Source organism: Oenanthe melanoleuca, chromosome 11 (assembly GCF_029582105.1).
Source record: "Oenanthe melanoleuca isolate GR-GAL-2019-014 chromosome 11, OMel1.0, whole genome shotgun sequence".
Lineage (NCBI taxonomy): Eukaryota > Metazoa > Chordata > Aves > Passeriformes > Muscicapidae > Oenanthe > Oenanthe melanoleuca.
The window spans coordinates 20,419,196-20,432,225 of record NC_079345.1 but is presented as its reverse complement, the minus strand read 5'-3'; the positions used below and the strand labels follow the sequence as shown (position 1 = coordinate 20,432,225).

Sequence of the window (13,030 nt, the reverse complement as noted above, 5' to 3'; positions counted from 1 at the left end):
GCTCCCAACTCATCAACAAGATGAGTCAACTGCCATGGCAATCATCCCAAAGCCCAAAGTCCCGTGGCCAGGGTTGGGGTCATGGAAAGGAACCCATGGAGCCGAGGCCATGGTGAATGGCCATGGAACAATGGTTTGGGCTGGGGCAGAGGGAATTTCCTTCTGGGGCTGTGTTTGGGTCACTTCTGAGCACATGGTTGGTCACACAGAGATGGTTTTGCTCTTGCTACGCTCACACAGAGCCAATGCCTTTCCTGCCCCTCATCCAGCCATGCTGGGGAAGGGCTGGTGGTGTGGCAGAGGATGGGAGGGCACTCAGCCAGGACAGGTGACTGTAACAGACCCTGGGGATATACCACACCATTGAACGCCATGAGCAGTATATAAAGTGGGGGAAACAGAAAGGAAGGGGGAATGTTAGGGTGATATTTTTTGTCTTCCTAGGATGAGGCCCTGATTGCTAGTAGACAAGTTCAGCACCGAAGACACGGACACCAACTTAAGGAACAGAGTAATTTATATAATGCAAAAGTGCAAAGAATTACAAAAGGAGCAGCTCAGCAAAGCACATAATCACTAGAAAATGATTACAAAAGGAGAAGCTCAGCAATGCACCCAGTCATCATTACCAAAGATTGCCTGTAGTTATTAAGAAAGAGACAGCACCAGTTACCCTCAGACTTTACCAGCACCCAGATGCACACAGCTGGGGGAAGCTGTCACAGCCAAGGACTGGAGAGCCACCCCAGGACACTGGGAGTTCCTGTAGGTGCACCCACCTTTGCAGGCTCCAACCTCGCTGTGAGAGGGCCCGGCTTCTACACTGTTAAACAAACAAGCTGACATCACTTCTAGTGTGGGAACACCTGGTTTCATTCTCAATTTGGTTTCTCCCAAAGCCTGGCCAGGGCTCACGGAGGAACCAAGGGAGGTGACTTTGACCATACATGCCCAAACAAAGCCAGATGTGGCCTCGTCTGGTTTCTAAATACAGAAAGATAAATCCATGTTTCACCAATGCACACATACAGAGATCATATTGCTAACAAAGCTTCATTAATGAGCAGATACAAATATAACATTTGGTTAGAAGGTTCATCTAGAGGCCAGCTTTGGCTCAGGGCCAGCTTTGGCTCAGGGCCTGGTGTTCAGGCCTCAGTATTTCACTCAGGCCTTTGACCTAGAGATGAACTACAAACTTCAAAGCAATTCTTTCCATAATAGAACCTTACATTTAGGTATTAGGCATAAAGGCATATGTTCTCGTTCTTGTTCTTCAATTAAGTGCTGTTCAAGTTCATTACTCATAGCTAAAATTCACATTCCTTTTAAAACATGCCAAATTGGTTGCTATTCTCTACGTTCTTCATCAAATCCCCCTTTTTTCTTGAGACTGTGTCTCAAGAAACACAAAGTGTCACAACAATTCTAACATGGAACCATAACACACCAAGTGCTCACACTGCAATAATTACAGTGACTGCAACGAACTCATTTCACAGCAGCCTCCAATTTGGAAGCCAATCCCACCATGAAGAATTTTCTTCTTTCTGCCACTCCTCTGCTGCTGTTTCTATCGAGGTGACGCCTGACTGTTGGACTTCAAACACAGCACTGATAGACATTCCTGCAACATTCCTCTCCTAGAACAGCACAGGCTCCTCCCTGGCCAGCAAGCACAGAATCCAAGGCCATGTGGTTCTGTAGAGCTCAAATTTGTGTTTGTTGGAGTCCAGAGGAGGTGCTATTGAATATTTTAATAGCATCACTTTTTACTTCTTCTGATAATTGATTTAGCTCATTAATGTAAACTCCACAGGATGAGGTAGCGCACATGGGGCACAGGGTGAACCTGAATCTTTGGCTTTCTGAAATCAAAGGCACCCCTTGGGTGGAAAATGTTCTCTTGGCCCCAACTCTTCCTAGTGCTTGTTGCCAAAGTACCCTCAAGGGAGGCATCAATATTGCCTGGAAACAGGACCCAAACCATCCTTTAAGAAGTCATTTATAGGCAGTCTCCACACACCCAGCAGCTCCCATTCCCAGCACCAAAGGTCTGATTTCCTGTTTCCCACTGTGGGCTGCTGATGGATCCATGGCTCCTCCCTGTGCTCCTGTGGTATCCCCAGTGCCTTTGGGCCAGAGGAGTTTCATTATGGCCCTGCATCGAGGAGTGCTGTAACACTGACCCTGACCAGCTCCAGCACCCTGAGTTCTATTGACATTGGGAGTGATGGTAAAGCACAGAAATCCTTTCACATTGTGGCCTCTAACTGTAACAGGGTTTGGTTTCTCCTGAAGGGAAATATTAGTGAATCCTATAAAACTCTTAATGTATTCCTTTGTTCCACAGCACCGTTTCCTGTAACTGTCCCTGCACTGGCTCCGTTAGGAGTCAGAACCCACTGACGGAGTTCTGACCACCCCACAGGGTGGGCCCTCCAACGAAACCCCATGCCTCCCAACATCAGTTGAGAACGCTTCCAGCCATTAGTTACATTGAGTGTTTTGGTTGCTTTGAGCCTTAAAATTTCGTAAGAATTTCATGACTAATTCCTTGGTGAAACTCTAGAGGGGTTTCTGGCAAACAAAGATTCTGGCTGACTCTCAAGATACAATTTACAGACATAAGCGGTACTTTAGCAACAAGGTTATTCGTTCTTTATCCTCAATCTCATTTGGGTTAGGAGCAATAATTCTGTTGTCCATGGAGCTGGCACCTTTTTAATTCCAGAATAATGCCTCCAAGGTCCTTTGCTGTTCAGATTTATTGCACTGTCTGTGGGTGACAAGGCTTGGTCCCTTCCTTGGGGTCCTTTCCCCTCTGGCTGGAGAGGTGCCAGGTCCCAGTCCCTGAGGGCACCCAGGCTCCTGGTTGGAATTTGTGTGGAAATCCCTCAGTGTCACATCAGCCTTCACATGGAGCCCCGTGGATTCAGAGCATTTTCCAAAGGGGCCATTGGGGCAAGCAGGGAGATTTGGTCAGGCAGAATCTGTAACAATATCCCTGCTGGAGTCAGTGAGTCGGGGGTCTCTTTGAATTCTTCGGGAAGAAATCAGATTGCAGGGATTAAATTAAAGCTTTTGAGTGGATTAAAGTATATTAAGCCACTCACGCATAAAGTAAAGGTGTAAGTTTAAGTTTTAGGATAAGTAAGTCAGCAAGCAAGTTTTAGTATGAGCTCTAATGCTTTTAGTAAGTAAAAGGTTTAAATGCTGAAGTAAAAGTGCAAGTTCTAGTAAAAGTTGAAAAACATACTAATGTTTTCCGTAAAAACTCCAGAAACATAGTTTTAGACAGTGCTTAGACATAACAGAGCTATAGTAAGAATATTGCTTACATTTTTCAAATAGAACAAAATATGTATGCGTAGTTTATACGTAACCTAGCATGTTAAAAAACTAAAACTCTAATACGTTAAAAAGTAGTAGTCCAAGTTTGTGTCTTAGCTTGTTAAAAAGACTCTATATAAAAGCATGCATTGGGGAGAGCTAGGGCTTTTTGCTTTTAATTACTGCTTTTTGCCACTGCCATTTGCTTTTACTTTACTTTGCTCTTTCACCGTCATCATCAACACCCAAAAAGAAGATAAAAGCTGCCGCAGCAACATCAGCTTCCCGGGACCCTAACAAGAGCAGCTTCTGCTTCTATTTAGAACTTTATACCAAAACTTAACATGAATGTTAATGTCTGTGACTATACCTTTTGAAACTAATGTACTTCTGCAATAAATAATCTTTAACAACTCTTAGCTACTTCACTCATCTAAAAAAATAACCCAAAAAAACTGGTGCCAAAAGAACCAGAAGTCCTAACCTCACATATCCCGTAACATCCATTTGTTCGGGCACAGAACACTTGGCTGCAGGGACATATTCCCATCGTTCCTGCCCAGGTTTCAGGATTCAAACAGTGTTGTCTTTCCCCAGAGCTGTTCCTTCAGCTGGCTCTGGACCCACACTCCGGTTCCATTATCAGGACTGCTGGATCCAAACCCTCTATCTCCACAAACAGAGGTGATTTGAGGTGGATCTCCTTCTCTCACAACTGTTGTTAAAACTGGAGTATCAATATCTGTGCCACCTCGCCACGGGGTTGAATAATTCAATCTTGTTCACTATTACTTGACCAAATTACTTAAATTTCTCCTAGATAATCTGCATCAATTCCTCTTTCCATGACATGAACACTTTGTAAGGCCAAGCTCCAGCAAGCAGTTATCAAACCAAAGTGTCCTGGAGGAATCTGAATTCCTGTTCCTGTACTGTTAGGTCTCATTTGCTTCTGATTTATTCTAATTAATTCCAGTGCACGAAGGCCCAGCCCTGCAGCCTCTGGGATGGCCCTGTTGGGGCCATCATACCCAGAACAATTTCCCAGGTGGTCTGTCTCACTGTCCATGGTTGTATTTGCAAATTGGGTGCAGCCATGCACATCCAGGGGGTTTCCATTCTCCCAGCGGACCCATCGTTAAGGGTACAGAGCACATCTGTGAGATGGGCTCTCCATCGGGACAGGTTCCCGATCTCCCCATTTCTTCAACTACTCTTTCAACAATTCCTTCACCCGGTCAATCAATCCTGCAGCTTGTGGATAGTCTGGTATATGAAAAACCCTTAAGTCTTATTCACTGTATTTTTCACAGTAACACACAAAAAGACATCTCTGTCTTCCCAAACCACACAAGTTCTTTTCCTTTTCTGAAATGCAACTTTTGGATGCTTTGATAGTGCTGAATAAACAAACTGACAGCACTTCTAGTGTGGGAACGCTTGGTTTCATTCTCCTCTTGGGTCCCTCCCAAAGCCTGGCCAGGGCTCAAGGAGGAACCAAGGGAGCTGACTTCGACCATACACCCACAAACAAGGCCAGATGTCGGATTTTGTGGCCTTGGCCAGCTTCTAAATACAGAAAGGTCAATACTGTTTCACTAAGGAGTGGATACATCTATCACAATGCTAATAATCATGCGTGCTTCAGTAATGAGTGGATACAAAGACAAACTTTGGCAGGAAGCTTCATCCAGAGGTCACCTTTGGCTCAGGGCCTGTTGTTCAGGCCTCACTCAGGCCTCGGCAATTCAGGGACACGATTGGGCTTGGCAGTGCTGGGTGAACGGCTGGACTGCATGAGCTCAGACGTCTTTCCCAACAGAAAGGGTTCTATAATTCCAGGATTCCATCTGCTGGATTCAGTCAGGTCCATGTTGGCAGCATTACTTAGGTCCAAAAGTCCCCTCTTGGTCAGCTCTTGTGGCCTAAAGCTTCAGCTCCTTTAGCTCCTGGTGCTAAGCTGCTCATGCTGAACAAGACGACTTGGAGAGAAGAATACAGTTCATCCAATTCCTTCTGGGACGCTGAGAGGGGAGGCTATGAAAACAGGAGCATTGTTTGGTGTGGTCTCCTCTCTGCCCTTCACACCTTCCAGCACTTTGAACCAGCCAAGAGCTTTCTCCAAGGGTGCAGTGAAGCAGCTGTTCCTGCTCTCAGCTCCTGCTCTTCCCAGTCTCTGACCTTGACTGGTTTTGTCCCTCTTGCTGTGCCCTCTGTTCCCCCGGGGCTCGGTGGCTGCTGCCCAGGGCTGTGGAACTGGCACAGATCAAGGGCTCCAGCCCCTCCTTTCTCTGTCCTTGCAGCTGCCTGCTCACAGCAGCCTTTTCCATCTGGAAGCTCCACATGCAGAGGGAGTCCCCACCTCTGTTTCCTGCAGAACCTCCAGGAGCCCAGGGCTGCCATCTCAAGTCCCTGCTGGCACTGCGGGCTCCCAGGTGCCCCAGGCTGCTGTGATACCACTGCACATGGGAGAGAAGGGTGGCAGGGGCTGTGCTGAAAGTCAGGTCCATGTGCTGCTGCTGCTGCTGCTGCTGCTGCTGTGGGGGTCATTTGTCCAGCCCTGTCTCAGAGTCAGGGATCAGATCCAGGCACTGCTGCTGCTCCCTTGGGATCAGCCACAATTTGGGTGCTGCTGTCAGTGCCAGTAGAAGTGGTGGCTGGAGCAGCGGGTGCTGACAGTGCCCCAAGCCCCGGGGGTCCCTGGGCTGGGGGCTGGGAGGGAGCTGCCCCTTGTTCTCCCTCTGCCCCACATGGAGCTGGCTGGGCACAAGTGGGGCAGCACAGCAAACAGGAAGCCTGTGAGTCTCTTCCAGAGACTGCTCTGCCTGAACAGCTCAGCCAGTGGGAAGGAGCTGCTCCACACGGGAACCAGGAACAGAGGACACTCCTATTTTATGGCATGTTTTCTGTTTTAAGCAAAAGAGAAAGGAAAAAGAAAAGAAAAAACCCCTGTAAAATGTGAAAGATAAAAACAAAAGCCAAGTTTGCAGTGAAAAATCTTCTGTAACTTTTAATTAAGTTTGATAACTGATCTTTCACAACAGAAAACTCAGTTATTTACTTTGTAAATGAGTTGATGGCATTGATCCCTTTTACTGGCCTCAGTAACCTTTTCTAAAAAGATTTTGGGGTTTGTTTCCAATATTGTTATTTTAAATTGTGGTGAAAGTGGAGTGAAGCAAGAAGAAATTGTTTTGTGCCCTGCCAGCTCCTGGCAAGACTGGCAATCTAAACTCTGTCACTGCCCAAATCCTTTAGGAGATGCCCTTCCTTCTCACCGTGTGAATGAGGTGCACATTCCCTTTGAAACTCTCAGGGGCTTCTTAAAGATGGAAAGTCACACTTACAGCTTTTTGCTTGGTTTGGGAGTGCAGAAGGGCAATTCTCCATCCATCGGCTCCAGACTGCACTGCCTAAGGAACATGACCCGCTTGCCAGGTTTTGCCCACTCGTGGCACTTCTAGAGGAGGAAGAAAGTGCAACTGCACAATTCCAGCCAAAACGGAATGAAGAGCGGGACAGACTAAACATCCTGTGGAAATCCAGGGGTTCAGCTGGGACCGTGGAGAGTTTGGGTTCTTGCCAATTGGCTGTGTGTCCCTAACTGCAAACCCCTGGCCTGCAGGAGCGTCTCACTCACCTGCAAAGCAGAAAGCTCAGGTGGTGTGCTTGGAACGGGCTCATCTGATGCAAAGCTGTCAGAGCAATGCGAGGGCAGAGCAGGCCCAGCCGTGCCCAGGGCTGAGCCCAGCAGAGCCCTGGCAGAGCCCAGAGCAGCCTCAGCATCCGCAGAGTCCGGCTGCAAGGAGAGAAACCAGAACCCACCCGTCAGCTGAAGGCTCCTGTCCCCCATGTCCCAGTTGCCCACAGTGCCCCAGGCCACGCTGGCTGTGCCCAGAGCTGGGCACAAACCTCCCAATCACTGCTGCCCCTGGCAGCAGAGCAGGAGGGCAGCACATGTGCCCAGCCTGCAGCCAGCCACGGCACATCCCGCCCCTCAGCAGCTGCCCAGAGCCAAAAAGCAGCTTGGCAGCCTACTGAAGACTTTGTTGCATCCACCCCAGTAAAGGGGGGGAGCCTTTGGTGCCCGGCCAGGCTGTGCCATGCCCAGGTCTGGGAGCATCCCCCTGGCTGTGAACTCACTTGCAAACTAGGCGCAGAGCATGTCTGTGAACAAGGTGCCAGAATCAAAGCCCATCATCTTCAGCTGGCCAGGTTGAGAAAGAGATTGCTGTCCTTGAGGTTGTCCTTGGTGTCTCCAGCAGCAACCCCACCTGGTACAGCTTCTCCAGGGACTCCTTCTCTTGCCCTGGGGGGCCAGACCAGGCTGTCACCGTTCTGCCCAGGGCCCCAGCCCTCAGTGAACCAAACAAGCAAAACCAGGTGGGATGGTGGCCACCAGTGCTTGCCACACCAGGTCTCCAGCTCAGCTCCAGCCCAAGAGCTGTGTGTTCCCTTCTGATGACCCCTGCTCAGAGCTGCAGGCAGGCTGGTTTGGACTGCCACTGATTCCCAAGAGATGTGTGGAGCTGTTACCTGCCAGGTCTTTGGATGCAACTGTGCACGTGGATCTCTCCCATCTTCTAGGGCAGATGAACACCCTGCAGCCAAGGATGGCGGAAAAGGTCTTGCAAGGATGGCCTGTCCAAGGGTTGCATGGACAAACACCTCTTAATAATATCTTGGCACTCTGAAGAGAGAAACCAGAAATCACCAGTCAGTTGGAGAAGTTGCCCCCCCATTCTCATGCCCAGGCCATGCTGGGTGTGCCTAAACTTCCCCATGGATTCTGTGTTTGGAGACGAGCAGGAAAGCAGGACATGTGCCACCCCCTCAGCAGCTGCCAGAGCGGGATGCTCATGCGCCCGCTGCTGTCTCCCAACACGGGTATTCCCTCCCAGAGATGTCCAGAGACGAGGATCCACCTTGAGAGAGCCGTCGTGGGAACAAGATTCGCCCCCAGATGATCTCCTGGCCCCTCCTGAACGGGTGCTTCCCCATGACCAGGTGGTACAGCAGGAGGCCCAGGGACCAGATCGTTGCTGCCTCGCCATGGTAGCGTTGGTGGTGGATCCACTCTGGCGGGCTGTAGGACAGAGTTCCTATGGAACACAGATGGAGTTCATCAGGGTGATGCTGCTGCTCCCAGAGCCTGGCCCCAGCATCCCTGGGCATGCGAGGGCTGCCCCAGTGGCATGTGGTGTGACCCGGTGCCCTCTCGCCAGCACCTGGGACTTGTGTACAAACTTGGGGTTGGAAAAGAAGCCACTGGTGCTGGAAGAGGGCAGCAGAAGCCCTGAGAAGGCCTAACCATGACACACAAAAGAAAAGCCCACCCAGTAGTGAAGAAAACTCACTCTTTTCCCCGCCGGCCCTCAAAAAATGTTAACAAGCCAGTGTAAACGAGGGGAGAGGAGCAGTTCAAGCCCTTCCTCGCCTGGACAGCAAACCAGCTGGGGCACGGGGTCAGACCCCCTCTCCCTGCTACGTCCATGGGGGCTTTTGTTGGCCTAGCTGCCCCAGCTCCAGCCCTAGCCCAAGGCAGAAAGCAGGGCTGGGAGCTGTCTTCCCTCACGTCCCCCACCTAAATCAGCTTGGCTCAAGCATTAATCCCATCCCAACTGCAATAGGGGGAAGCCCCAGGGCTACACCCAGGCTTGGGCCATGAGATGCCCACCAGGAGCATCCCTTGGGAGGGCTCACCTGCAAACTGGGTGTAGGCTGTGTCTTGGAGGAAGGCGCCACAGCCAAAGTCAATCAGTTTCAGCTGCCCAGTGGCCAGGTCGAGCAGGATGTTCTCGGGCTTGATGTCCCTGTGCAGGACCCCGCAGCTGGTGCAGTGCCGCACGGCCTCCAGCACCTGGCGGAACAGCCCCCGCGCCTCGTCCTCCGGCAGGAACCTCCGCTCCGCCAGCACACGCGAGAGGTCCTGGCACCGCTCCGGACGCTCCAGCACCAACAAGAAGCTGTTGGGCAGCTCAACCCACTCCAGGAGCTGAATGACACCAGCACATCCAGAGGACACCTTGGCCAGCAGCACGATCTCCAGGGGCGCACGGGCGCCGTTGGGCTGCACAAGGACCACGATGCCATCAGTGGGGCTGAAGCCGTGCCAGGGCTCTGGGGCCTCTCACCTGGCCCGGGATGCTCGGCACCCCACGCTCACCCCACGCCCGCTCTCCCTGCAGGGCTCCCGGCGGCTCCCATCCTGCCAGTCCCCAGCTCCTTGCCGCCCGGCACGCCCCGCCTTCTACCGCCGGCCCCGCTCACTCACCAGCTCGCCCCAGTGCCGGATGCGATCCCGTGGCACGCATTTGATGGCCACCTGCGAGCAAGGGGCAGCAGCGGGCTCAGCTTGCCGCCCGCTCCGCCGCGCCCCGGCGTCCTCCTCTACCTCCTCCTCCGCCCTCCTCCGCCCGCCGGCGGCCCCGCCACTCACCGGGGCGCCGTCCGCGAGGCGCGTCCCCGAGAAGACGCTGCCGAAGCCGCCGCTGCCCAGCAGCGAACCCAGCCGGTACCGCTCCTGCAGGGCCTCCTGCGCCTCCCCTGCGGGCGACACGCAGCCGTCAGCGTTCAGCCCGGGGCCAGACACGGCCCCCGAGCGCTCCCCGAGCGCCCCGGGCCGAGCATCCCCCCCCGCCCCGAGCCCCGGCGGCTCGGGGCCGGCGGCCGCGCTGCCGAGCGGCGGAGCTCGGGCTGGGGAAGCCGCCGCGGAGGCGGCGGGAGGGGCCGCGCTGCGTGTGTCCTCCGCGGGCCCTGGGAGGAGCCGGGGCCGGGGCCGGGACTGGACCCCGCGTCGGGGCCGGGACCGGGCTCGGGCCAGGCGGAGCCAAAGGGAGGCGAAGCCGCCGCAGCCCCAGGCACTGATGCCCGCCCAGCAGCGCCACCGCCAGTACAGCCAGAGCCGGGCGGAGGCGACACCGCGGCGGGACGGGCGGGGACGGGGACGGGGACGGGGACGGGGACGGGGACGGGGACGGGGACGGGGACGGGGACGGGGACGGGGACGGGGCAGCCCCTCCCGGGGACGGGCCGGGGGCATGGCGCGACTGGGCACGGGGAGAGGGAGGGGCCGGGACGGGGACACCGAGAGGGGAGGGGAAGACCGGGAAGGGAACAGTGGGAAAGGCTGCAGGACACCGAGACAGAATGTGGGACAGCGGGAAAGGGAGTGGAGGAACAAGAGAAGGGACGCAGAGGGTCAGTGGAATCGCTGCTCTTCCGCTGCTGCCGCTGCCGCTGCTGCTGCTGCCGCTGCTGCCGAAGCGCCGGGAGCGTTGGTCCGCGTGTCCATGTGTCCGTTCCCGTGTGTCTGTTCCCCGCGTGTCGGTTCCCCGTTCCGCCCCACGGCCGAGCCTCGCGCGCCCCGGGGCAGCACGGGCCACTCCGCTCCGGGGCCGAACCGGAGTCGCGGAGCATCTCTTCCTCCCGCACCCACGCCGAAACCATCGTGTTGTTTAGCTGCTTCTTCACTAGACTGGAACTTTTATTTCCGCCAGGCTTGCAACTTGCCCCTCGTGCTCGCATTCCCCGGGCCCCGTCCCGCCCGCTAGCCCCGCGCTGCAGTCTGTTCCTCACAAGCAAGCAAAGCGCTGTCCGCTCTTTCCCCTGGAGCAGAGGAAAGTGCCGAAGGAGGAGCCTACCAGCGCCAGGCAGAGCCAGCCCCGTCGGAGGGCCGAGCAAGACATGATGAGCGAGAAATGCAGCCCCTGCTGGGCAGCGCTGCTCCCCGGCCGCTCGGGGTGGGCAGCGGCAGCGTCCCCAGGGCTGTTCCTGTTTTCTTGTCCAGCTCCAGGGGAAAATCGGAGACTGCCGATAGGAGAATTAAAATGAAAGAATGAGACTGCTGTTTTTGCCGGGTTTGGATTCCAGTCCAATACAGCAGTTCAGCTCTCAGCTGCCTGCCTCCTCCCTGCCAATCCTGCCCTTCCAGCCCGGAGCAAAGGCCCTCTCTGCAAAGAAACTTCTAGCTGCTTTATTTGTCCTACTGTTCATCGACACAGCTAGAAAAGCAATCTAGTTTTGATCCTGAGTCTGTCGAAACACGTGAACTTTGTCATGTTAAGCCAAGACAGGGAGTCTTGACCCCTGCACAATGTCGTAGGAATCACCTTTGCTGCTGCTGTGTATTGTCACTGCTGATGGTGAAATGCTGTGGGAGCACATGCCCTGTCTCTAGAATCCATAGCCAACCAAAGTGCTGTGCTCTAAAATCTTGCATTTGCAGGTTTCTGGTGTCTCCAGCATTGCTTTCAAAGCAAAACAGCGAGAAGGCAAACTGTGTGTAGCTAACGATACCGTAGAGTGCATAAAGCTTGCTAAGTCCTAGGTCTTCGAGGTAAGATCAGTTTGGAATGACTGTGATGTAGAACCAGTGCAACACAGAAAAAGGGAACGTATAAGGAAAGGAATTAATAGTATATGTGAACATCTTGGGTTGTTTCTTTCCGTTTTCATTTCACTTCTGGAAAGCTGTTCTGCTTTTCCAAGAATTTTCTCCACAGTGACGTTTGTTCTTCTCAAGAACCTTTATTGGAGAACGGGCTCCTGTCACAAGACATGCCACCAACTGCAGCTTCTCTTGGCTTTCCACACTGTGCGTTCAGCAGGGCTCTTGCAGCAAAGAAGGACAAAGGTTTTGAGAACTTGACAACTTGTTCTTTCTTTTGCTGGTGGGCTGGGGAGTTGTGCCATGGGTAAGGTTTTCCTTGCCACTGTTCTAACCTAAGAAAACAGGAGGTGGTACCAGGCATGACTAGTTAAGGAATACGAACATGGCTGAATTCAGAGAAAGAATCTCCAGGGCCTGCATCCAGAAGTGGAGAGTTGTGTGATAATCATTCCAGCCTCTCAGTGGACATCTTTGTGAAAAACACGGTTCACTGTTTTGGGAGAATTAAAAGGTTTAATAAAAAGACAATAGGAGACATACATAAAGCAAAGGGTTAAAACAGCCGGGTGCTTGGCATGCTGCCGAGAGCACACCACTGCTTCGGGAACACCCCTTTAAATGCGTTTTACAATCCATCCATTTGTTACATATTCATAGACCTTCATGCATAGTCAACTGTTTCTGGGAACTGTCTAGCATGGCCACTCCTTGGGTCCGCCTTTTTAGAGCATGCGTGTTTCTTGGCTTGTGGTTTTATTCTTCACCTTATCCCTTTTAATTTGGGTGGTGGTCCAGCTGGTGCGTGTTGATAATTGTCTTGCCAGCTGCAGGGGTCCCCATCACATGTTCACGGGCTGTTATCTTTGACTAAGCAGGTAGTTTGAGCATACTATCTCTAAAAAACTTATGTCTAACTTTTACTATTAACCAAGACTATATCCATATAGAAATGCTATTTTAACATTATACATATAGCATTTATCCCAATACTTGCAAAGAGCCAACAACATGTCATACATTCATAGCATCTTGAAAATTATCTGGAATGTGAAAACAGTCTGGCAGAGGAAATTTGTATCTGAGTTCAGTGTAGATGATTCCACTTGTGTGGTGCATTGGTGCATAAATCAAGAGTACAATTCGTTCATGAGAAGCACCAGAACAAGCTGGACCTCTCAGAGCAGCCAACTAAAAGATTCTGAAAAGGAGAAATGAAGAGAATTGCTTGTTTAACCTTGCCTGGAAGAAGGGTAATTTTTTCTAATAATTGCTAGTCCATTCCCTTGGCTTTTGGCTTTCTTAGCA

General features: G+C 52.4%; 1 protein-coding gene across 3 annotated transcripts; it reads right to left on the bottom strand.

The window, feature by feature from the left end:
- Positions 1-499: 499 nt before the first annotated feature.
- On the bottom strand, positions 500-11,333 carry LOC130257674 (serine/threonine-protein kinase pim-1-like). 3 transcript variants are annotated; one of them, XM_056500449.1, is made up of 9 exons: positions 9,773-11,333; positions 9,608-9,658; positions 9,037-9,403; positions 8,259-8,435; positions 7,870-8,023; positions 7,477-7,642; positions 6,974-7,132; positions 6,681-6,793; positions 500-6,239 (listed from the first exon to the last, which is right to left on the bottom strand). In XM_056500449.1, exons 1-5 carry the CDS (start codon positions 10,373-10,375, stop codon positions 7,917-7,919), a joined length of 1,305 nt encoding a protein of 434 aa, XP_056356424.1. In that variant the 5' UTR covers positions 10,376-11,333; the 3' UTR covers positions 500-6,239; positions 6,681-6,793; positions 6,974-7,132; positions 7,477-7,642; positions 7,870-7,916. The 3 variants fall into 3 exon arrangements, with proteins under 3 accessions (XP_056356424.1, XP_056356423.1, XP_056356425.1); XM_056500448.1 differs by having other exon boundaries at positions 9,608-11,333; XM_056500450.1 differs by lacking the exon at positions 9,608-9,658.
- Between the last annotated feature and the right edge of the window lie 1,697 nt (positions 11,334-13,030).

What these genes read in the sequence shown, in the direction of transcription:
- LOC130257674 (XM_056500448.1), bottom strand. Translation starts at nt 10,375, where the DNA reads ATGCCCCCGGCCCGTCCCCGGGAGGGGCTGCCCCGTCCCCGTCCCCGT. An exon ending in AGCCTACACCCAGTTTGCAG is followed by an intron (nt 8,436 to 9,036) that starts GTGAGCCCTCCC and finishes TGTGTTCCATAG; the next exon opens with GAACTCTGTCCTACAGCCCG. An exon ending in CCCACGACGGCTCTCTCAAG is followed by an intron (nt 8,024 to 8,258) that starts GTGGATCCTCGT and finishes TTCTCTCTTCAG; the next exon opens with AGTGCCAAGATATTATTAAG.